This window comes from Mustela lutreola, chromosome 1 (genome assembly GCF_030435805.1).
Source record: "Mustela lutreola isolate mMusLut2 chromosome 1, mMusLut2.pri, whole genome shotgun sequence".
Classification (NCBI taxonomy): domain Eukaryota; kingdom Metazoa; phylum Chordata; class Mammalia; order Carnivora; family Mustelidae; genus Mustela; species Mustela lutreola.
The window spans coordinates 113442495-113468717 of NC_081290.1; the positions used below are offsets into that span (position 1 = coordinate 113442495).

Here is a 26223-nt window from a genome sequence, read left to right on the forward strand (position 1 = left end):
TTCCCTGCTCTACCTCTTCACATTAACCCCTCCTCAGACACTTTTTAATACTTTTTTATTAACACTTTAAACTATTTCTTTAGGACATGTAAAACTGGTTTTCTTTGATTCACTAATTTTAGTTTCTCTGGACTTATTATTATAGTAATAAGAATTTTTCTCTTATATAGTCATTGTCTCTGCTCCCCTTCTCCCAAACTCTTAATATAATGATATGAAAAAGTTTTGGCCAAATTGATATAATGTTAGCTTAGTATGCTAGGCAAATATCATACAGAACTGTCAGTAGTAGTATACTTTGATTTCATTTCCTTGCTCACTCTATCTCCTCAAAATTAGTAATGGCCTTTCCTTCATTTGCTTGTTTTTACGTTTATTGCTGAACCCTCCCACACCATCCAGTAGACAGACGGCCAATACAGCTTTCCACAAGGTCAATGGTATCAGATTACCCATTACGTCCACTGTTTTCTTGGAGAGATCTGGCCAAGATCTCCTCTTTTTTGCAGAGCTGTCTGGGTTTTCTACGCTTGAAGGCGGCTGCCCAATGACTGAGCCACTCAGGTGCCTCTCATAGTTTTCCTCTTTGGTTTGGTCTCCGTCTTTCTCCAGCAGTAAAACCATCCTTTAGAATCCATGATAAAGAATAGGAAAATTAAGAAGCTTGCCCAAAGCTCTCAGCAGATGGACAGGGTATGTTGATTTTGAGCAGTGCTAGGCCATTTGTGGAGTGTTTTCCCATATCACTATCTTTACTAGACTCTTTACTAGAAAGAGTATCTAGAGAAGACTTCCAGCCTTTTGCCTGGAAAGAACGATGTGTCTGCCAGTGTACTGGGAAACGATCAGCAAAGAGAGAGCTACAAGTCTCAGAACTTAGTGCTCAGTATGCATATATTCATTTCATCCCCTATTTTGAAAACATTATGAATATCAGCTCCCAACACACAGACCACCAATTTCCCCTCTCCAGCCTCCTGGATGGGGAAGAGGCATGTGTCAAGCAGTGAAAAACGAAGAGAGAACTCTTATGCTAAAACGACCTCTTCCGCAGCCTTCCGCCAGTCCTCACGTTATCCTCTCCCTTACCTCCTTACTCCCAATTCGATCCATCCTGCCTTTTCCTGAAACATTTGAGGGTTTTATGGGGTAGACAGTGTTGGTTTTCAGCTTTCCCTTTGCAGATACCAGTCATCCATTTGCTTTATAACTTTGAATTTTGTTTTCTCTTGTCTCCTCTCCTGTTTTCCACCTCTTTGTGGGTTCTGTCTTTTCAAAAATATATATTTACTGTGGTTTGGGGATGAACAAATCACACATGTGTGCCAAATCCATCATCTTTATCCAGAATTCTAAATAGACCTTGTAGGTTATGCTCCATTACCACCCCCTAGTGGTGTCCTGGGGGCATGCATCACAATCTGTATTTTAAAATCCATTTACTTCTCCAGGAGAACCGTGTCGTGAGGGTAGTAATTATATCTGTACTGCTCACTCATGTCCCCACACCCACCCCTGTGCCTTTCACACCGCAGACACTACATACTTGTTGAACGACAGGCAGCAAGAGCTGATTTCTCCAACAGCATCTACAGATGCTGCTCTGGCCCCTTTACACCCGTGGCCTCAGCCAGTCCTCCCAATCCCTTCACTAGATACGCGCTTTCTATCATCATGCTTACTTTGCAGATGAAGAAACTGAGACTCAGAGTGGTTATGAAGTTGCCCAGACCCATGGCCTCATCACCTCTGCATACTTCCTTTTAAATTAGTGACTAATAACCAGAGCATGCCTTAAGGAGAAACTATTACCTTCCTTTTCCCAGATAAGGAAATTGAGGTTCATGTAGTAGAAGAAACCTGTCGAAGGTTATTTAGCTAGGAAGTGGTGCACAAGGAATCTGGATCTGAGCCACTCTGACTCAGTCTCCATGCTCTCAACCACTGGTTGTAAGGCCACAGTGCCAACAGCTGGTGAATACATATGTATGTGGTGTAGCTTAAGGCCGACAGCCGAAAGTTACAGCACAGAATGAATGGCAGTCTTATCAATTTGCTAAAATATATTTATGCTAAATACTAGTCATTTAATTAGGAACCTCTGATTTTAATAGAGATACTTGGAACAGAAAAGTAAGGTGTGTCACACACACACACACACACACACACACACACAAATATATGACTAACCAGAGCGAAGTCTAAGATAAAAGCTCAGCTTTGATATGGCAATATATTCGGGCTCTGGAGTCACACTGCCAAGCTTGAATTCTGATTCCCTTCTTACTAGTTGTCACATAACTACCCATCAATAGTTCAGATCCTTTGACTGTAAAGTAGAGATACCATAGAATCTACTTTGAAGTATGCTGGGAGGATTAAATGTTAGCATGAGTACCTATGACTAGGTTGAAAGTGTTCAACAAATATTAGATACTATAATTATATTGTCCAATATGTTAATAACTATTCATATATATAATTAATAGTGATTATATAGTTCACTGCTCATTGTTTTTCCTTTTGTCAGACATGGCATTTATTTTACACATCCTTATAAATGCAGAAACAAGTAGAGACATAATGTCCAATTTAGAAAACCGGATCTAAAGCTTTTTGTTTCACATGCTAAATGGCATGCTAAATGCCACCGATTGGCAGTCTATCAACTTATGGGATTGCGTTTTGCTATTTTGTACCCTTCTGTGGGTAAGCCTCCTATAATAGAGGCTACCTCCCAGAGGAAAATACTCTTTGAATGCTTATGATACCAGTAACACTCTACTTTTGTATTAGAGTAACACTGCTTTTACATGCCCATCTCGGAAAAAACAAAAACAACAACAACAAAAAAACAACACAGGACATAATCCAAGCTTATAAAAAAATCATATGAAGGGAGAACACGTTGCAGAAATAGTGCAGTTGGCTATATACTATCTGATTAATAAGGAGGACCTAGCTAGTATACAACTAGTAAACCCTCAATGGTTTTAGTACCTTTCTTCACCCAGCCTCCCTGTAGTGGGTCGCGTTGCTGCCACCTTGTGGTCAGATCAAATTTTTAAAAGCAGGATATTGGTAACAGTGAAGATGGATGGTGAACATACTCCTCTTATTATACGTGCCCTAAAAATCTATCACATACACATAATTATAAATTTTTCAGTATCGGTTGCTAGAAATTCCATTTCCAATTTAAAAAAATTAAAATTAATTTAGAGGCAAAAAAAAGAAGGCAAAATATGTTTGTGGACACGGGTCACCCTGATAATCCTTGAATTTACCACTAGCGTTTCTCTGGTTATTCAACCTCTCTGTTTCAGTTTCCCCATCTAAAGACTGGAGCAGGGAGGATGATGGATAAGCAGGACCAAAGAAACACCAGTGACACATTTTCAATACTAAACGATTTTGGTAGTATGAATTTTAAAATGGTGCTTTGGAGAAACAATTTCTCTGAAAGTCATTTGGTAGGATACTGTAGCAATGACTTCTCAGGTTGAAAAACCTCCTGACTTACAGCTCTCCGGAGGAAGAGGAAGGAAATTTCTGAGTCTACCGAGTGTAAGAGTGGCTAGCTAAGATTTATCAAGAAATGCAGGTTTTAAAAGTACATATCTGGAAAAAAGGATGTATAATCAAGTTTCATCTTCTTTATGTTATTTTGGTGAGTACTCTTTAATACTAATAATTACATAAATACTAATAATTACATTGGTTAGTAATTCATATATCATTAGATGAGATGAATCATTGGGATGATTCATCAAACATATAGAGAACCTGGGCTACAGAAGTCAATACAGAGAAAAGATTTTTATTTGGCATTGGGTATGCACAAGCATCTGTGTACGTGTACCTTAGGTGGTGGAAATGCACATTAGAAGAAGTAATAAAATATACAGGTGAGCACACAAATGTTTTGGGAATCTGTCTAGCAGCTACATCCTGTGCCATTCAACTCCATTCCATTTCTAGCTTGTCTAGGAGAGCCAAACTGGCCTTCACCTTCCCACCTGAGGCCGAGCTGAGCTGGGCTGTGGGAAGTACCACATGGATCCGGGCCCACTGCCTCTTTGCTCCCAAATGACGTGTAAGAACTCACACTGTTTTGTTTTAAACTATGAACATATTAAACATAGAAAAAGAACCTTATGAATGTAGGTTGTATAGAACAGTGGAAAGAATATAAATCAAAATAATAACAAGCTTCCCAAGTCTCAGTGTGTAAAATCAGGCAAATGTATGTAAATATGTAATGATTTTTTTGGTAAACTCTGTTCTATAAACCAGGCATTATGTGGCAGTAATCTCTATTACCTAGCTAGGATATAGTAATAACAGAAAGTAAATCAGCATATTGGTGAGGCAACTATCCACTACCCGACTTGCCTTAATAAAGGCTGGATTTTATTATAGGTCATTTCTCATTATTAATAAATAATATATATTCACATATTTTACAATATTTTTGAGTTTGGCTTACATTTCATATCCAAGACACACACCAGCCAGAATTTTCATATATAAATGACAGTTCTTACAAAGAAAGAGGTCATGAATAAATTGTCTTCCAGAGATTTGAGGAAGAACACAATTTTTAAAAATGGATATATCTATTAATTTTTCCCTTCTAAGGATATTTGGTTTATGTTACCTTATATAATATATCAAAAGAGGGCACCTAGTTGATGGTTTTTGTAGATGATACTCAAGGCAGACAAACCTCATATTAAGGCACAATGTCAAGCCAACAAGAAAAGATCCATAAAGCCTGAGAGCACAAGGAGTCATTACAGAGATGATTTCTGTTACGTGCGGTGGTGCGGTAAAAGACTGCCAAACTGAAGGAGCCTACCCTTACAAAGTAAAATTAATTTCTTTACCCTCAGTTATATTATTTCAATTCAAAGAGACTGAGGATAATTTTGGAAGTGTAAAAACATAATGGAATCATTTTTTCTTAATAAACATTAAGATAGAAATCATGAAAACACTTTGTGGGTGAAATATTTGGCCATTATATACAAAGAAACTGTAAGCAGTGGTCACAAAAGTATTTTTTAATCCATGAGCAACACACAGGTGACTAAGTATAAAGAATCAGACCTCATTCTCCATAATAACATACATTTGGGGAAAAAAAACAACCAACAGCCAAGAACACATAGCTACTTCTCTTTCTTTCTGAATTCATGTAGGAGAATAAAGATGGAAAAATCTACTGCCTTTTCGTTCATTTTTTTTTTAGTGAGAATTCTATTTTTTTTTTATTTTATTTATTTATTTGTCAGACAGAGAGAGAGCACAAGCAGGGACAGCAGCAGGTACAGGGAGAGGCAGGCTCCTGGTTTAGCAGGGAGCCGGATGTGGGGCTCAATCCCAGGACCTTGAAATCATGACCTGAACAGAAGGCAGACGCTTAGCCAACTGAGCCACACAGGCCTCCCTCTACTTCCTTTTCAAATCATCGTGTTATTTTTTTCCCCTAGTATCCTTAAAGTGATCTTTCTTCTTCCTCTCCTAGAATCAGATGTTTAATGAGCTACTTACATATGATGGACCTCATCTGCTGCAAGATTTGGATGCATACTTAGGGGAAAAGGAGTGGCTTGTTGGTAACTCTGTGAGTATGTTTTACAGTCTTAAAAAAATACAAGTATAGACACATACACATACATATAACCAAAAACTTAGAAAGACTCATGGAGGAAAAAAAAGTTACCCATAAGGAAGGATTAGATAGCAGGGATAAAATCTAAACCTCTTTGAATAAACCTGTTTTGGTGGACTTAATTTTGGAACTATGAACTAAAATAGTTTATATAATTACATAAAAGCAACAACAGAAGTATTTTGAAAAGCTAACACTGCAAAGTGAAGCAAATGAACCTATGCTAAAATTGATGCACGGAGTGTGTAGAGAAGTACCTATTACTCAATTAGTGAGGGGAACCGTTTCAAGAAAATCATCTTAAAACACAGTAATTTCACTATACATCTTATATTCTCTCAGAACCAAAAATATAGAAAACGTATACCATTTTTAGTAGAGGCATACATCGGAAAGAGATTATGGGTTCTGTTTCAGACCACACATGAAATGGATTTTTTTCTCAGTATATATAAAAGTTATGTTTACATGACACTGTGATCTGTTAAGTGTGCAATGGCACTATGTGTAAACAAATGTACATATCTTAATATAAAAATACTTTATTGCTAAAAAATGTTATCATCATCTGAGCTTTCAGAGTTGTAATCACTGATTACAGATTACCATAATGAAAGTTTGAAATATTCCAAGAATTGCAAAAATGTGACACAGAGACACAAAGTGAGCAAATGCGGTTGGAAAAATAGAGCCGACAGATTTGCTTAACACAGGGTGCCACAAGCATTTGTAAAAGATGCAGCATCAGCGACGTGCAATAAAGCAAAGTGGAATAAACAGGGTATTCTGGGAATTCTATTCTTGGTGGTACTAGGTACAGTCATATTGCTTTATTAGTATTTCTGATATTGGTATAATAGGGTAAATCAGTAAGAAAATATGTAGATGTCACTGAGAAGTAGGATCTTCAGAATGAGAGAAAGAATATAGATGTAAGGTCAGTGAGGTTAAGTAAACATCCTATTCCTGAACATGAACTCTCTCTCTCTCTATATATATATATAATTAAGGTCATGATGTACTGACTGTATCTTAAGATAAAGAAAAAAGCAACTTGTATCTCTTTTTCTTGAAACAATGACCAACCCTGTTGTCCTGGGCACCCCTAGGACTCAAAATCTGGCCTCTATTAAAAGGAACTGGGGCTTCTTGGAGAAATGTCTTGTTCTCAATTTGGGACAGGAAATCTAGGAGATGAGCTGGAAGTACCTTCTATCAAAGCAAATAAATTATCAAAGACAACTGAACTGGGGACTCAAAAGTTAACTTGAAGAGGCTTCCACTGGTTTAATATGGGACAATTCAAGTTTCGCTAAGAATACTAACAGCAGGGACGCCTGGGTGGCTCAGTTGGTTAAGCAGCTGCCTTTGGCTCAGGTCATGATCCCAGCGTCCTGGGATTGAGTCCCACATCGGGCTCCTTGCTCCGCAGGGAGCCTGCTTCTCCCTCTGACTCTGCCTTCCACTCTGTCTGCCTGTGCTCGCTTTCACTCGCTCTCTCTCTGATAAATAAATAAAATCTTAAAAAAAAAAAAAAAAAAAGAAAAGAAAAGAATACTAACAGCAGTGGATCGAGACAAATCAAAATGAATGAATCCATGAGTTGATGGTGTCCCCTCCTATCACCACAACCAAACACAAACACTTACATGCAAAACCCCAAACGAAACAGAACTTCATTGCTTACTTTTGGAAGATGACATGGAGCAACTTATTACTCTGAAAACTGTTTTTTAGAAAGTTGCGAGGTTGGAATGAAGAATTTATCTTGCCTTTCTGATTTATGCCCATTGTATCTCAAGATACAAACTGAAGGGCAAAGTTCCTCTTCATATAAGTATTCCAGTTAGTAAGTAAAAAGGGGACATTTAAATCAACTATCACCATTTTCCAATCCCTGATGGTTGGAACAGACTGAGGTATTGATTAATAATTGTTAATATCACAAAAAAAAAAACCAAAAAAAACAAACAAAAGAAAAAACAAGACAACCAGCTATTACAGCCCTGGTGCTGAGAGAGAGGAGCACACTTCCACCTATGGAGTCCTGACAAATACTCACATCTGAACATGACTCAGATGCTGTGGTAGGCTGGCGTCTGTGCCTTCAAGGACCTGCATTCTTGGGAGACAAGACACAGACTGCTTTGGGCAGCACTCTTGTGACTTATTCTCTTCATGGTCTGTTGAGTCCTTCTGGGTGACACAGATGCTTACTTATCACATCTCTATTCTCAACTTTCAATCTAATCACATGCCTCTTCATTTCCTCCCATTGATTCCCCAAAATAGACTTTCCTAAAAGGTTCCTCTCCCTTCCCTATTGAGTGGACAATTTCTAAGGACTTAAAAATTTCCCCCTTATTTTCCATAAAGATTCTTTTGTAAACTACCTCCTGACCCCATCTCTTAGCACTCTCTCCCTTCCTCAGTGTTTCACACACACTGGTGTTTTGTTTGTTCCTCCGACACACATCTTGCTCCCACTAAAGCGCCTTTTTACTCAATGTTCCCTCTGCCTAGGCGGCTTCATCTGCAGACCACTGCCTGTCTGGATCCTGTTCTCATTTAAGCCTTGGTTTAAATGTCACATGTTAGAGGTCTTCCCTCTATGACCACCTGAGTCCTTCCGATTACTTCACTTTTTTTTCATCATCCCTATCAGTTTACAAATGTTTGTCTCCTGCTTCTAAAACAAAGGTGCACCCAGCAAAGGGCCCGTGTCCCTTCTTGCTCTCCAGTCCAGCCCAGCACATAGACCTGCATATTGCACACTGCAGGTACACCCTAAATTTGTGCTGACTGTACTCTGAATCCTCGAACCCATAAATTCTGGTTGACAGGTGTTTAGTTGGCAGGTTCATAAATCACTAGCAATTAGCATTATTAAGTTCCATAAAATTACGGATAGCCCACATTTAAACTCCACACTTTGATGGGTATTCATCATCTGGAGTCAAAGTAATGTCAGCCAGATTAGTTTCTAGTCACAAAGGAAGAAAACAAGTGTACAAAGAAAAGCGTACAAGGGTAGGACCAGGCTGTCATCACACTGGGGATCCAAGAATGCTCAGACCCCATGTCTTCCGAGGTGATGCAATATAATGTGTTAGTCAAGAATATTTAACTTACAACTATCAACTCTCCCAGGATAACTTGCACTCTATCCCTTTATACTCTGCAAAAGAAAGGAACAAGGTAAATAATATGAAATACAAAAATCCTGAAGACAGGGCGTTCTTCAGGACTAGTGTGAGGTCTTTAGTAAAAGGGAGTTAAAAGGTGTAACCAGACAAAATGCATGTTCTGGAATGGATTCTGCTTTGTTCTCTAAAAGACATTTTTGGAACAGATGAAAAAGTATTGGCTAGGTATTAGATAACAATGTATTGTCATGGAGAGGCAGAGATTGAGTCAAGTTACATGAGTATGTAAGATCTCATTTTAGCATGCACGCACATGCGCGCACACACACGCGCACAGACATAAACACAATACCATTATACATAGGTGTTAATGTAGCAACCTCCAGGTATTGGGAGCATGGTGTGATCTGTAGTTTTCTATCATATATGCATTCCACTTTCGTATTATTGGGTAATTTTGAATTAAAAAGCAAGTATCCTTGATTTTAAAATTATGCTAGACTTTTATGTTCAAATGGTAATTTTTGTTTCCTTTCAACTAGGTAACTTGGGCAGATTTCTACTGGGAAATTTGCAGTACCACACTTTTGGTCTTTAAACCTGACTTGCTGGACATCCATCCCAGGTTGGTAACATTACGGAAGAAAGTTCAAGCCATTCCTGCCATTGCTGACTGGATACAACGAAGGCCGCAAACCAAACTCTAGGTGATCCGAGCTACCTCTAAGCTTTATTGTTCTTCGCAGCATGGCTTCCATCAGATGAGAAGCTACCTCAGCCTGCCATGTAATCTACACTCTCCCCTCCCCGGACTCACCAAGTCTCTCAATTTTGCCATATTCTGCTTTAAAAAAAAAAAAAAAAAGGAAAAAGAGGGGGGTGAAGGGCATTTACTTTCAAGCATCCTATTTTTCCCCTTTCCCTTAGAATAATTTCACATCATTTACAACTGAGGAAAAAGTTTACAATACAGGCAGGGCTCACATTTCATGGGCTTTGACATGCATGGATTTCAGTCACAATTGTTAAGGAACATACACATTTTCCCCCCCGAAATGGTTTGGACTTAAGCTAGAATTGCATGAAGTATTAACTTTGCTGCTAGCTCCGTGGTCCACAAGTCACTGTATAAATAATAGATGCCCGTCATGACCAGTGACCATCACATCACCTCTTTGAAAGTCTGTTAAGGATTGGTCACCACACACCTGTCACTCAGCAGCAGCAGTGTGTAGCTGCCTTGCCTGCTTGCTTCTCAGTGATAAACCCACTCAGAATTTTTTATAAAGTGGATCACTGAAAAAGGGAACTCATCAACAAAGAGGAAAGTACAATAAAGAAGTGAAAAGTGACCATGCTGGAGCCAAATTCAAACCACACAAAAATGGCAAGAGTGGACAGCTGCAGGTCAAGGGGCTCCAGAGATGCAGTGGAAGAACTTGGCAAGCTTATTGACAGAAATGAGGAAAATGGCTGTGACAGAAGTGATGTTCCAGAAGAAGTGAGACTGCCACAGAGTTTCATGTTAAGAGAACAGAGATCAAAAGAATGAGAAGCCAAGCCACAGAAAATATTTGCAAAGACGTATCTGATACAGGACTATACCCCAAATAGACAAAGAATCCAAAATGAACCCAGTTACAAAACAGACCAAGGATCTGAACAGACACCTCATTGAAGATATACACATGGTAAATAAGCATGAAAAGATGCTCAACATCGTGTTACCAGGGAAATGCAAATAAAAGTGAGTTACCATTACATACCTATAAAGAATAGCAAAATTTCAAAACACGGACACCACCAAATGCTGGTAAGGATGTGAAACAAAATGAACTTTTATTCACTGCTGACAGCAAAGACGCCTTGGAGAGTTTGGTAGCTTCTTATAAAACTAAACCCACTCTTGCGATATGATCCAGCAATTACGCTCTTTAGTACTTACCCAAAGGAGGTGAGAACTTAAAGCCACACAAAAATCTGCACATGGATGTTTGTGGCAACTTTATTGATAACTGCCAAAACTAAGAAGTAAGCAAGATGTCCTTCTACAGTGAGTTGGTTAAGCAAACTGTGGTGTTCCAAATAAGGAAATATTATTTAGCACTTAAAATAAATGAGCTATCAAGCCATGAAAAGACAGAGGAAACGCAAGTGCAGATTACTAAATGAAAGAAGTCAATCTGAAAAAGCTACAAACCGTGATTTCAGCTACAGAACACTCTGGAAAAGGCAAAACTATGGAAACAGTAAGACCAGAGGTTGTGAGGGGTGAATTGGGAAGGAGGGTTGAACAGGTTGAGTATAGATAATTTTTAGGCAGTATAACTATTTTGCATACTGTAATAGATTTGTTAAACCCACAGAATGTACAAGACAAATAGCAAACCCTAATGCAAACTATAGACTTTGGGTGATTATTACGTGTCAGTGCAGATTCACTGACTTTAACAAATGTACCATTCTGGAATGCAGTTGTTGATAGTGAGTGAGGATGAACTTGTGTGGTGGCAGGGACATATGGGAATTCACTTTCTGCTCAATTTTGCTGTGAACCCAAAACAACTCTAAAAAATAAAGCCTATTAAAAAAGAAAAAAGCAGGGATACTTCATGACACTGGAAATGCAACAAAGTGCTGGAAGGTGATCCAAGCTTAGAATGATGATGATTTGCCAAGGTATAAAAAGAATGCTCACTTGCAATCATACATGAAGGTATTATTAAAACCATTCTTAATACATTCTTTACCAAAGTAATACACATTATCAGTTTCTTTTACTAAAATTAGTTTTACTACTTTTTTCATTTACAACGAACAATGTTTTTAATGTGTTGAGAAAATAATTTAAACGTCATAGAACATCTTCTCCAATGATTAGGATTATTTTGCACAATTTCAACCTGCAGTCATTATTATGGTCCCACACTACCATGGAAAGCTAGAACTGCCCATATAAACAAACCATTTAAATAGAAATCTTCCAAGTAACTACAGATTATCCCTCAACCCGTTTTAAACCATAATTGTAGCACTGGAATATATTTTAGTTCAATGTGCATGTTAATATTAATACTGGATTGTCTAATCTTAGTAGGTCATGTTATATACAGAAACAGAAAAATGCAGTAGATGACATATACATGAAATGCAGGACAGAGGAAGGAGAACATGGTTAAGAAGCCAGAAATGGGGAGAGGGTATAGGGGAAGAAAGGAAAAAAAAAAAAAAAAGGAAAGCTGGACTAAGTATGATTTTGTTTAAGGTGCTTCTTTCATCTCACCGATGTTCTATGAAATAGGAGAAAAGATGATTATACATAAAAACATACTATAGGGACGCCGGTGGCTCAGTTGCTTCACCTGCTGCCTTCCGCTCAGTTCTTGATCCCAGCATCCTGGGATCGAGTCCCACATCAGGCTCTTTGATCAGCAGGGAGCCTGCTTCTCCCTCTGCCTCTGCCTGCCACTCTGCCTGCTTGTGCTCTCTCTCTCTCCCTCTCTCTGACAAATAAATAAATAAAATCTTTTAAAAAACAAACTATAGTTCCCAAATGACTTACTTCCTTGGATCACATTTTTGTATCGCTAGTGGAGGTTAATAAATGATAACAGGTTATAAGTGAATCTCACTGCAAAATACTGTATCATGTTATCAAGGCAATTTAAAGAAAAAAATTATCTTTCACAAAAGAAATTCAAATAATATTCCAGGTAATGTTCATTTTCTGCCATAAAATTACATTCTGACAAGTTTTAATGAAAATGGAATTTAGAGAAAGTGAGAACTACCATGCTTATCTAACATGAAAATTCACAACATCAGTCCTGGTTGTTTACACAAATCGTAATTCAAATATAAAATGCAATCACACAGCAGGTTTCCTAAGGAAGTATTTCATTTCAATCATAGCATCATCATCAACCTTTAGGTCATCTTTTTTTACTGAAGGGACAACACATTCCATTATCCCATCCTGTACCCCAAATAAACGGCTCCTTGCTGAGAGAGAACATGCATGAATCAGAGTTGCAGACTGTAATCAGAAAACACACAATCTGGGAAGAAAGAGTTAAAAGAATTGCTTAATTTTATGGACATTTAAGTGTCTTGCTTAGGGCCACACAAATGCAAACCAAATCCAATACTCCTATCTAACCCCTATACATTAACACCAACAGTCAGAAACAAGAGTAGTTAAAGTTGCAATATAAGTATCTACTGGTATAAAGCTACAAGTCTATGAGGTCAGAAATATAGTTATTTAATACATAAGGCAAATGTCTTCTACCTCTTTGTAAGTTATATTAAAAAATAGAAGTTGCTTCAGTTGGTCAAGATGAAATTCCAACTATGGCTTCACATGCTCTTTACCACTGGTAATGGATTATGATGTTCAACGAACATGAGTCCAGTGAAAAGACTAATGGGAATATTTCCTAAGTAATAAATTCCAGTTTATTGAGAAACAGACAATATTAAGCACAAACAATCTCATTTGAACTCAATATTGTGTTTAGGAGAGTTAGAAACTATTAAAAAGGGTGTGAAAATACAACTTATGATCACAAATATTTTTATTAAGCCCAAGACATAATAGAACATTACAGGGAGAACACAACCACATCTCAGTAAAGATAATATGGACTTAATAACATCAAAAGAACAGCCTATCCCTAAAGACACATTATTACAGAAAAGTTACGAGATTTTGAAAGGTAGTATATCCAAGAATCCAAAAGATTTGGGTCCTGCGATGTAGGAGGAGGTAGTAATATTTGTAGATTCCTTCTAGCCCCATTATACTAAAATATATCCATTATATCCAATATACCTTCAAGATTGGGTAAATCTACTGAATCATGTTCAGAGTTTATAGTATCTGAAGATTGCTGTGAGAGCTTCATTACTCTTCTAATTCCAGAGGATTATATGACCTTAGCATCTGAGCAAGTCAGGATGCCTTGAAAATACAATCTCCAAAATTAACAAGTCTATGATTTATAAATAAGTTTATTTATAATGATATTTACATAATAAAAACAAAACACATGAAACTCACAAGTTATACAAAGAAACTGATGTATAATAAAAACAGCAAGATAGACTGACAGGCAAAAATTTAAAGAAAGATTTAATAAAGAGTTAAATATCAAATAGACACTTTACTTCTTCTAAATTTCACTTTGTCACCCACACTGAATTGAATTGAACAATGGCTCTCTCTTCAGGAGGTCCTGTACTGGAAATTCTGGAAACTGTTAAATTATATTTTGAGAAGTGTTTAAAGTTAATGACCTATTTCCATGCAGTACCTAACGCTGCCTTAATACGAAGTCACATTCAGTCTGCTTTGACGTGAAATTGCCTGTTAACCTGTTCTGCCAGGCTAGACAAATGTTACCCACATTGTGCTGATACGTGGCAAGAATAAACTACTATTTAGAGAGTAAAGAGAACTGGAGCAGAAGTGACTGGGCAACAGTTTCAAGAGAAGCAAAAGCCAGGAGAGGGAAAGTAATGAAAACATGCACAGAATAGGCAGAGTAATAAGCACAATTAGTGCAGTGGGGAAATGAACAGAAGGAATTAATCCATGGAGCAAGATAAGGGCTTCTTCGTTACTATCACTGGAAAACAACTTAGTGCCTAGCCAAACAAATTTGTTTTAACAGAAGTACTTGGAAGGACCTGGGGGTGTTAGTAAATGGAATGCCACCTTTAAATTCAGGTTGAGTTCTTGTTGACAGTGGTGAACATCTGCTTCAAATAGCAATAAAATGAAAGCTATATAATCTATACAGCTGCATCCTTTAAACTAACAAAACAAGAATTTCAAATGAGACAAGGAAAAACAAGACATAAGCATTGTCAAATAAGGCACATGTAAAAATCTACACACATTATCCAGTGAAAGACAATATATATATATTTGGAGGTAGAAATAATTACAAAAATACTGACATTTCTAAAGCATTAGCATATTTGTTACAAACAATCACCAACTAATCCCCATTCAGAAAACTGTTTTGTAAAATGATTATTCAACATCTTCAGGACTACATATTTGTGTGGGTTTTTTTTTTTCTTTTTTTTTCTGTTTTGTTTTTTTTTGAAATTTCACATGTGAGCATCTGGAGAATTCAGTTAGTGGCAAAAAAGTTGTCCATACTATGAGAAATGTAATATGGAAATTATAAAAAGTTATAAATGTTCATAAACCCCATGGTCATCATAATGTAAATGTCCTTGAGTGCACCAAGTTGATATTTCCTCATCAATTAGGAATTCACAATTCTTAATTTCACAGGCCCATTGACGTTTTTAGTAATGTGGCTATATCTGCTGGCATACTCCCTTCGTCACCTGCAGGTCAGAAAGGGGCATTAAAAGTTTAATAAAAATATTTTATGAAATATATTTTCTCTAACTTCGGTGAATTCCTAAATCATCTTTCAAAGCCCAGTTTGCTTCAACATCACTTCTTGTTAAAAACCTTCATGAGGGGTGCCTGGGTGGTAATAGTTCGTTAAAGCCCTGACTCTGGGTTCTGCCTTAGGTCCAAATCTCAGGGTCTTGACACTGAGCCCTTTGAGGCACTCTGGCACTCAGATCGGAATCTGCTTAAGATTCCCTCTCTCTACCCCTCCCCACTGTGCATGCTCTCTCTCTCTCTAAATAAATCTAAAACAAAGCAAAACATAACAACCTTTGCAATTCCCTACAGATATTTAGGGCTATTTCCTCTGTGCTTATGTTCATATTGCCAGCACAGTACTCTAGAGGCTAGGTTTCTGAGCTGACAGAAATATATAAAGACAGGCACATATTAGTTTGGATCATATTCTATTCATATAGCACACAGTATTTACTACTCAGGTTTACTCGATAAAAACGTTTATGCAACAAATTGAATAGTGAAGACAAAGACAACCAAACAGAAATCATTCATCTACACCCTTACTTTCAATCCAAAGATACAATCACTTTATTAACTGGCACATCTAAACAAGATTATGAGTAAGGCATACCAGCGGAAGATTAAAGTGCCCACTGTAAATAACCTTCTCCCAAGGTTTGCCCCGTATTTCAATTAAATCAGACTCCAGTATCTAGACACTTATGAAAGAAGCATTCCGGATTTTTTTTTATTTTTTAAGATTTGTTCATCTGAGACAGAGAGCATGCACTCCCAAGTGAAGGGAGAGAGACTCTCAAGCAGACTCCCCACTGAGCATGCAGCCCAACATGGGGCTCAGTCCCACGACCCATGAGATCATGACCTGAGCTGAAACCAAGAGCCAGATGTTCAACCGACTGAGCCGCCCAGGTGCCCCCAGGCTTTTTCTAAAGTGAGAAAACTGAAATCTTGCGTCAGTTAATCACTCAAGACTATTTAGAGATGAGCTGATATATTAGTTTACAGTGACAATGGTATAGTTGACAATTCATAAATATTTGTACATTCATAGCAATGAGTAATTTCATAATTAGATGTGGCTAAATACAACCAAACTAACAACTTTTCCCTGCCATACATACACACCCCAATTATAATCTAAAATTATGAGTACTTTATCTACTCTTCTTTCATTTAAAAACATGTGCACAGAAACACAGACTATTCCATAAACCCTCAAGTTCACAGACACCCTTGTCTTGAGGTTCATCCACAGACTTAATAGCCCATGAAATTTAACTTGAAACTTGTCCTCCAGAAGACAGTAAGACAAGAAAGCAGAAAAGTAAGACAAGACTGTACAAGATTCAGTATTCTGGGAAGGGAGGGAGAGGTGGAAAGAAGGAAAAAGGGGTAAGGAGACTCAGATTCCAAGTTTGAAGATGCTAAAGATACAATGCAATAAAATGCAGTGTGTGAAATCTGGATTTTTTTTTTTTTTTGAAGCTATAAAAGACATTGGGGATAATTGGGAAAACGTAATATTTGGAAATTATTGTTAATTTTCTTGGATGTAATGATGGTATTGTAGCAAATTAAAGGCAATGATAAATATTTAGGATGACATGTCATGTCAATAACTGATTGAAATGGCTGAGAAAAAAAGGTAGATGAAGCAAAATGTTTAGAACTGCTAAATTCACTTATACTTTCAACATCTCTGCTAGAAAATTTCCATTATTAAAAGTTTTAAAAGGTAGAAAATCTATTAATATAATCACATTAAGAGATTAAAGAAAAATAACACATGCCCAAACCACAATCCTTATTCTTTTTTTTTTTTTTAAAGATTTTATTTCTTTATTTGACAGAGGGAGAGATCAAGTAGGCAGAGAGAGTAGGCCCCCTCTTGAGCAGAGAGCCCGATGTGGGGCTCGATCCCAGGACCCAGGGATCATGACCTGAGCTAAAGACAGAGGCTTTAATCCACTGCGCCACCCAGGTGCCCCAGTCCTTATTCTAAAGCAGTGGTTCTCTGACTTTAGCATGTATCAGAACCGCAGTAAGATTACCAAGTTCCATTCCCAATTTCTGACTCAACAGGGATGGAGTTGGGCTTGGGAATTTGCATCTCAAGGCAATTTCCCAGGTGATGTTGTTGCTGTTGGTCCAGGGACTGCACTTTGAGAACCACTAAGGCAAGCTCTAGAAACACAAAAATCTGAGAAGCGTTTCTGAGAGAAATCATGGCACTTTTCTTTCATAGTTTCATGGAGCGGGGGGGCAAGATTGTTAACATAAAGCACAGATATACTCAATTACAAATATACTTTTCGTTTACAGTGGAAAAGATCTTCGCTGTGAGAGATGAAAAGGGTACATGCACGCTCATTAGGTCAGTGCCTAATCATTTAAATGAAACCAAAAGCAAAGATGACAAAATCATTATAATTAAAAAATAAGGACATTATTGTACTCTTAGCCTACCAAAAAAAAAAACACCAGAAAAAACTGATAAAAATAGCTTTAACAAGACAGAGGGAAATTTCCTACAGAAAAAAAAAGCGTATTAAATGGGAGAATGATTCTTTATAACTAAACACTTTAGAGGTAAGAGTCTAAAAGCATAGCTGAAATAAACTGCTATTTTAAAGGATACTTGATGTGAACATAACAGGTTAAAATTTTAGACCAAACAACTTTACATAAATACAAATAATTTACGTGAATTATGACTAGATACAGACATACACTGGGCTTATCTGAAATACCATTAAAATGCCATGGAAAAAAGAAATTAGGGGCACTATACAAAAGAGAAAGAAGAAAAAGACAATAGTGAAGAGAGAGCTGTCAACAAATTTGGGGAGATGAAAGGCAAAAAGAATGGAAGCTGACTTATGCAGAATAGACAAAGCAAAAACTTAAGTGAACAAAAGGTAGAAAATGGAAGGAGGTTACTTCATACTATGAATCTAAACCAACCCTCCTGCCCCCCCCAGCACAAACTCAAGGCACGGAGGTAATACACGGCTCCCAAAGGATGAGGAATATACAGAGTTAAAACAGAAGAGTAGAACATCTAAAGCCTGCCCAACAGAGCCAGCCATTTACCCTGGATAAACAAATGAAAGTTTACTGGGGCGCCTGGGTGGCTTATTCGGTTAACCATCTGCCTTCAGCTCAGGGCATGATGCTGGGGTCCTGGGTTCGAGCCCACATCAGATCCCACTCAGCAGGAAACCTGCTTCTCCCTCTCACTCCCCTAGCTTATGTCCCCTCTCTCTCTGTCTATTTCTGTCAAATACATAATTAAATCTTTAAAAAAAAAAAAAAGATTTATTCTTTGAAAAGCTTTAATCAGAGGACACTGAATATGGGCATAGTAGAAGATAGTGAAGCTCTGTTAGAACAGGAAAATTAACTATATAAATATGACAACAGCCCTCTCTCCTCTCCTGCTTTTCTTTAGCTCGAGTAATGCATTCAATAGGTTTATACTCTATCTCCCACCACCCTCATTTCACAAAAGATTGGGTGAATATGTTCTCAGGGAAATGAACCAGTCCATAAGAAGCAGCCTATATAAACACGGTGGGGAGTCCAAAAATCAAACTGCTAAAACCCCAATTAACTAGTAACTATGATGGTTCTATGGAAAGACTTACTGTTAGAATAAAATCTATATACCTGGGTGGGTGGCAGCAGTGCTAAAGGAGAACAGGTTTTGGTGTCATGAGATAAGGGATAGGAGAGACAGAATTAACCAAAATCAAGTGTTTGTATCAATTCTGGCTAAATAATCTTAGTTACTGTAGTACTTTTGAAATGAACATGCTTTTCCTATACTGGATGCCAGTGAAGGATTTGGGCAATTTTTGTTAATCCCTTGCTAGTGCTACTTTGATGTCTTTTCAGATAAATAAATATTGATGTTTCTGTTTACAAACAACTTACCTTCATCGACTGTAGTCATATCTTGTTCAAGTTTCAATTTCTGTTGGTTAATTTTTAGCATGGATTCTTCAATTGTCCCTTGGCTTATTAATTTTATAACTAGTACTTCCCTAAAGTAAATAGAAGATATGTCCATTGGTTACTTAATATAAAATTATTTGGATACATATAAGCTATACAAAACATCTCAGAGTTCAATAAAAATAATTTGAAAACTGTATAACAAATGTATCCTTAACTTTAAATTCCCTTTTATTCAAACTTGGGATTGATGTTTTCTGCGCATGTAACTTTTACATGACCTTTCTTATTAATCCAAGATATCTGTAATCCAAAAATTACTGGTAAAATTTACTACAACAAACAGTCTGGGTTCAGTTAGGTATTCATCTTAAAATGGAACATGTTAAACAAAAACAAAAACAAAGATAAATAAATAAAAATAAAAAGAACATGCTTTACTTGTCAGGTTCCACTAAATAGTTCAGTATAAAAAGTAAGAAAGTATAGTGAAGTACAAAGATTACACAGGCAGTTTTAGTCCCATAATACGTAGAGATAAATATGTGGTTCATAAATGAACTTATCAAGACCTTTTGGAAATATAGTAACACACTCCAAATAGAAAACATTGATTATTCACTACTTATATGTGAAAGTAGAGTTGAATTATAGGTACTGGCACCTCTTTAAGATCCAATGTCAAAATGACCCTTCACCTAAAATATCTACAACTCAATAATGTATTTCCTAAAGGATTACAGGGTAACAATAGTATATATATTACTCTCTATCTGGCTTTTCAGTGGTTTAACAAGCCTTTTTAACTACTAATATTTTTCAAAAGAGCTGAACCATTGGTATATTTTGTTTTCATCAGCTGCAGAACTAATTGGGGTGATGTTGGAGGTTGTTTTCCTTTAACTACTAGAAAATGAATATGTTACATAGGAACACTGATGGTATGAAATCTATCAGCAGCCAAGCTCTGCTGAAAATACAAAAATGAAGCAGGACACTGACAGACCATATTCTACTATTCTATACAAATTAAATTGGCATTTGGTTAAAAATCAATTTCAACTCAAAACACTTACTTAGTCTGGCCTACTCTGTGGCATCTGTCTTCTGCTTGTTTGTCATTATAGGGGTTACAGTCAATATCATGAAGTATAACAACATTCGCTGAAGTGAGGTTTATTCCTAAGCCACCAGCTTTTGTTGACAGCAGAAACACAAAGATATCCATATCGGTATTAAACTCGTCAATTAGGTGAATCCTATAAGATAAATATATCAGGCTAAATTTCACTAGAATGTATATAGCTAAAACTGAAAACAATCAAACTACATTGAAGAACAAAACAAAACAAAAAAACCCCAAAGATGTAAACACATGCTCTTGGTAATATAATTACCTTTCCTACAGTTACTTTACTGGAAGACCTTCCCAATTCACCAACTTCTTTCCTTTTTTTTTTTTTTTTAAAGATTTTATTTATTTATTTGACAGACAGAGATCACAAGTAGGCAGAGAGTCAGGCGGGGCGGGGTGGGGTGGGGAGAAGGCTCCCTGCTGAGCAGAGAGCCCGATGCAGGGCTTGATCCCAGGACCCTGAGATCATGACCTGAGCTGAAGGCAGCGGCTTAACCCACTGAGCCATCCAGGCACCCTACCAACTTCTTTTCTGTAACATTTCTCTTTTATACCATTTCTCTTTCTACTAGTTCTCACTTTAATTCAACTATTCAGGTTTGAGTAATGCCAAAGAGTTACTTTCTCCTTTGTTTAATGACTTCTGGCTTATCTAAATTTTGGATATCACTTTTCAATCTTTAGCATTCTCAGAAGCCTAATAGCAGCTGCTCTTGATACCAGATGAACTAAAGATCTTAAGATCAAACTAGAGCAGTGTGTTCTCTTTTAGCATATCTTCTATCTTTAATGCAGGAAAAAAAAATGCATTTTGGCTGATAAAAAATAAACCAAAAGAGATAATGCAGTTTAAACACACTAGAGAAAGTATTCCTTTTTTTTTTTTAAGACAATCTTTTAATATTTGGGAATTAAAAAAATAAACAAACCAAACTTATTTAATCACTCTTAAAATATAAAAAGCCCAAGATTTTAAAACAATCTTGGTTTTTGCTTTTTAAACAATCTTGGTAAGGTGCTTCAAGGGTCTGAATGAGTCTTAAAGGAGAAAACATTCTAATTAAATACAGGAACAGATTTCTATGCAATTCAGATCTAAAACTTAGAAAATTTTCCATATCTTAGGACAATCAATGATTTGAAATAACCACATAGAAGACTCAAAAGTAATAAAATTCAATCAAATGCCTGGTACATATTTAAAATTCCAACATTTACTCTTATTTGGAGGTGAGGTGGAGATTTTCTGAAATTGAAGTGAAGTATACTAACCTTTCAGAAATCTGAGTCTTCCCATCTAATCTGAGGTACCTATGCTGATGATGTTTTAAGAGAACCTCTAAAATATCCAGCATCATGGTAAATTGGCTAAATAATACAACTCTATCACCCTGTGAAAATACATATATGGATTAGATACACGGAAAAATAAAATCATAAGTATCTAATGATCAACTGCTTCTTTAATAAAAATCAAGTGACCACAGCAAAGGTAAATTTCTTGTTATAGATGTAACAAAGTTGTATATAAATAAAACTACCTTAATTTCTAAACTTCAGACCTAAAATTTAATTCTGTTTTGATTTTCAAGGACAGTTAATGAAAATAGCTATACAAAAGTACTATTTGGATTATGATCTTACAAATTTAAGCTGTTTCACATATAAATAGTAGTAGTATTTAAATAACATGGTATCCTCAAAATACTAATTTTGAGGCAATCTATGAGTGACATAGATTGTCACTCATGAAGTAAGGACATTTAAGATTATTTTTTAAAAACATCAATATAAATGTATTCTACTAACTTCTATTTTCTTTTTCAGACTCAAAAGAGGAAAAATAATCAGGAAAACATATCCCCAAATATATCCCCTAAATGCTCAAAGCATTAATTTCTAGAAATACGTATAACAGATATAGGCTAAAGCTTCAAGAAAGTCAAATCATGCCACCATTATTTTAAAGAAGTTTAACTAACTGGAAAAATACAAGAGTAGCATTCTTCTTTATTACCTTCTGTTTCAATTCAGACAAGATGCATCCTAAAACTCGGAATTTTCCAGAATCTAAAATCAAGTCCATGTCTAACTGGAAGTTATTAATATGTCGATATTGTTTACAAAGTACATGTAATTCAAAGTCTGTCATAACTTCCATATCTTCAAAGATCAAGTCAGGATTAGCCTCACAATGTGTAGGTTCCTTAAAACAGAACAATACACAACATCAAAATGAAGATAATTTATAATATGACCAGAATGATTGAAAAAAACTGTTCACATCTGATAAAATATTAAGTAGCTAAACAGCACATTTTACATGGTACAACTTAACAAAGGAAAGTAATTTTCATTATTTTAGGTACAATAAAGGGGGAAAAGTCCTTATTGTTTTAGACAACATCCTGAAATATTCATAGATGAAGTAATATCTAGAATTTGGCTCACAATAATCCTGGGGAAGGGTCTAGATGAAACAAAAGTAGTGTCATTCTAGATAATAACTGTAAAAAAAAATGGGTAAAGCTTACATGGGCAGGATTTCATTATACAATTCTCTCTCTACTTACACGTTTGAAATTTTCCATAATAAATTTAAAATAATACAAAAACATTTTAAAAGCAAATAGTTGCTTTTAACATGAAGATCTGTAAGGGAGAACTAAGGGTGGGTGTTACAGAGAACGAAACAAAAATAAAGATTAATAAAACTATAGAGAAAATATAATAAAAACATGAAGAAAACAAATGGAGGAAACACTGCCCTGGACATAAAATCTAAGTGATCTTTTTGGTAAAATAAAGAAGTGCATTATGGCAATCTTAATCAGGAATTGGCAAACTTTCTGTAAAGAGCCACACAGTAAATATCTTGGGTAGGTTCTGTAGGCACAATGATCTATTTTGCAACTCCTCAACTCTACCCTTATAGAGGCATACCTTGTTTCACCTTTTTTGTGTATGGGTTTCACAGATAATGTGCTTTTTGCAAATTGAAGGTCTGTGGCAACCTGTGTTGACCAAGTCAACTGGTGTCATTTTGCCAACAATATTGCTCATTTTGTGTCTGGTAAATCTTAAAATATTTCAAGCTTTATCATTACTACTGTATTTGTTATGGTGATCGGTAATTACAACTTGCTGAAAACTCAGATGACAGCAGCATTTTTTTTTAGCATTTTAAAATATAAGTATGTACACTTTTTTAGACATAATCCTACTGCACACTTAATTGATTACAGTACAGTGTAAACGTAACTTTTATATATGCACAGGGAAACAAAAAATTCATTTGACTCTCCTGCAGTGGTCTGGAGCCAAACCTGCAATATCTCCCAGGTATGTCTGTAATGAGAAAGAGGTCACAAAAAACAGAAAACAGAAAGATGTGGCTGTGTTAAAATAAAACTTTATAAAAACAGCCACTGTCATAGTTGGCCCTAAGGCCATAGTTTGCTGACTCCTAATACAGATTGTTAGCCTTCTCAAATCTTTATGTTCCCTTTAAATTATCTAGAACTTTGTCTTAAAAATGTTTTTGGGGGAGCCTGGTGGCTTAGTCATTAAGCGTCTGCCTTTGGCTCAGGTCATGATCCCAGGATCCTGGGATCAAGCCCCACATCTGGCTCCCTGTTCAGTGGGAAGTCTGCTTCTTCCTCTCCCACTTCCCCTGCTTGTGTTCCCTCTCTCTCTGTGTCTCTGTCAATAAATATGTAAAATCTTTAACAAAAAATGCTTTTCTTAAATACAAGGTTAATGGATCAATACGCTTATGAGGCTTGACTCATCTTTAGGTAGCCTGACAATTTAACCTTATGTTTAACAGTGTTAATAAAGGTCAATGTTAACATAATATGAAATCCTTACCTTTAGCATAAGCTGAGACATTTCCTTGAGCTTTTCAGCTGTGTAATATTGGCGATGTAATAAAGGATGATTGGCCATTTTTCTTAATTGCATCATGACATTGCACATTTCTGTGCTTTTTTCTGTGATCCAAAGAGCACACATTAAAAACAAAAAAACAAAACCAAGTTTACAGCTGTCTGCTGAAATACATCTCAGTGCAAACAAAAAGTTTAAAATTATTTCTTCAAATTCTAAGTAGTTTTTAAAAATAAGCAAATCCCACTGTAACAGGACTAAACAAAATGTAGGACCAATACAGGATTACTTTTTACATGCAATTGTGAAAATCAGATTATACCCATGTTATTGATAGATTTTTTCAATCTGTTGAAAAGACCCAAATAGAGCTGCTCCTGTTTCTCTGACATTGCACACAATTCAATTCGATCTTTCTTGGGGGGTAGCTGCTTGAGAACCTGAGAAAGGAAAACAGTTTAAGCAGATCTTTCAAATAAAGAAGAAAACAGATTTCTAAAAAACAATCATCACAATAAATATGCAGGTAAGTTACCTCTTCTTTTACCCTTCTGAGAATAAATGGTTTTATAATTTGTTTCGCATGTGCTATTCTCTCCTTTTCATATATACTTTGCTCATCTGCTGATTTCTAAATAAAAAAACAAAAGAACACATCCATTTAGAAATGATTTATTTACTTATTTACTTTGTTTTACTTATTTATTTCAGAGAGAGGGAGAGAGAACATGAGAGGGAGAAGCAGACTTCCCACTGAGCAGAGAGCCCAATGTGGGACTCCATCCTGGGACTCCAGGATCATGACCTGAGCTGAAGGCAGTTGCTTAACTAAGTGAGCCGCACAGGCATCCCTAGAAATTACTCATTTAAATGACCACAGTTAGCAAGATTACAAAATGTGAAAATCAGCCTCACCACAATCTGAGTTATTTTCCAAAAGAAACTCACTTCATTCTTGATGGAATTCCACATTTTAACTCTGGGCTATTAACCTACTTCTTCAAGCTCCATACGTACTTTGAGGTTTCCTGTACTCTGCTGAGCTAATAAAATTGAACTACGATGGTGTTCAGAAGTTTAAGTCATAACTAATGAGCCATAACTAAATTACCAGATAGCTCTCATAAAAGTGTCTGTGTGTGTTTAAGGGGTGGGGAGAAGAGAAGAGAAAGAGAGATAAGTAAAAAATTTGTACTTATATCTAGAAAAATGACCCCAAAAGAAAGCTAGTACAGGTGATGTGCACCATGTGTTCTAAAAGACATGGATGGTTCCTAGTTAAGCCCTGTTAATTTTGAAGAATTAAAGAAGTGGAATTCTAAGATGTGAGGAAGTCCTCCATATTTTATAGTCTATTAGACCCTCAAGTGGGAGTGAATATATTACTGAAAGTTTAGAAGGCAGTTAATTTTCAGTGGAAGAATATCATAGAAAATTTTTGCAAAATATATGTAACGGGAAAGAATTAAGAAGCTATATAAACTCTGCTGTACTGGAGAGCTTAGTAAGAGTTCCTGAAAACCATACTGTACTTTTCTTTATTAAAAGATGTTTTTTTGGGTGGCTCAGTGGGTTAAGCTTCTGCCTTCGGCTCAGGTCGTGATCCCAGGGTCCTGGGATGGAGCTCCGCATCGGGCTCTCTGCTTGGCAGGGAGCCTGCTTCCCCCTCTCTCTGCCGGACTCTCTGCCTACTTGTGATCTCCGTCTATCAAATAAATAAAATCTTTTAAAAAAAAAAAAAGGTATTTTTTCCTTTCTTTTTCCTGCCTTCCTTTCTTTCTTTGAGCGAGAGCATGTGCGGGTATGTGAGCAGAGGGAGGGGCAGAAGGAGAGGGAGAGAAACAATCTCAAGCAGATTCAGATTCCAAACTGAGTGTGGAGCCTGACGTGGGGCTTGATCTCACGACTCCGAGATCATGACCTAAGCTGAAATCAAAAGTTAGACACTTAACCAGCTGAGCCATCCAGGCATCCCTATACTGTACTTTTTCTAAGTAAC

The 26223-nt window shown here is 36.5% G+C and overlaps 2 protein-coding genes across 11 annotated transcripts in view; one reads left to right on the forward strand and one right to left on the reverse strand.

Annotated features, from left to right (window-relative positions):
- HPGDS (hematopoietic prostaglandin D synthase) overlaps positions 1 to 12359 on the forward strand; it is a 30604-nt gene extending 18245 nt beyond the window's left edge. For all 3 annotated transcript variants that reach the window (XM_059172666.1, XM_059172658.1, XM_059172662.1), the window contains 2 exons: positions 5531 to 5629; positions 9366 to 12359. In XM_059172666.1, the coding sequence (XP_059028649.1) occupies positions 5531 to 5629; positions 9366 to 9530 (264 nt within the window). In that variant the 3' untranslated portion in view covers positions 9531 to 12359. The remainder of the gene's footprint in view (positions 1 to 5530; positions 5630 to 9365) is intronic.
- A 2375-nt stretch (positions 12360 to 14734) lies between these two features.
- SMARCAD1 (SWI/SNF-related, matrix-associated actin-dependent regulator of chromatin, subfamily a, containing DEAD/H box 1) overlaps positions 14735 to 26223 on the reverse strand; it is a 74819-nt gene continuing 63330 nt past the window's right edge. For all 8 annotated transcript variants that reach the window (XM_059172681.1, XM_059172668.1, XM_059172675.1 and 5 more), the window contains 8 exons: positions 24760 to 24855; positions 24547 to 24664; positions 24207 to 24328; positions 22354 to 22542; positions 21609 to 21727; positions 20278 to 20460; positions 19181 to 19290; positions 14735 to 15189 (listed from right to left, as the gene is read on the reverse strand). In XM_059172681.1, the coding sequence (XP_059028664.1) occupies positions 15128 to 15189; positions 19181 to 19290; positions 20278 to 20460; positions 21609 to 21727; positions 22354 to 22542; positions 24207 to 24328; positions 24547 to 24664; positions 24760 to 24855 (999 nt within the window). In that variant the 3' untranslated portion in view covers positions 14735 to 15127. The remainder of the gene's footprint in view (positions 15190 to 19180; positions 19291 to 20277; positions 20461 to 21608; positions 21728 to 22353; positions 22543 to 24206; positions 24329 to 24546; positions 24665 to 24759; positions 24856 to 26223) is intronic.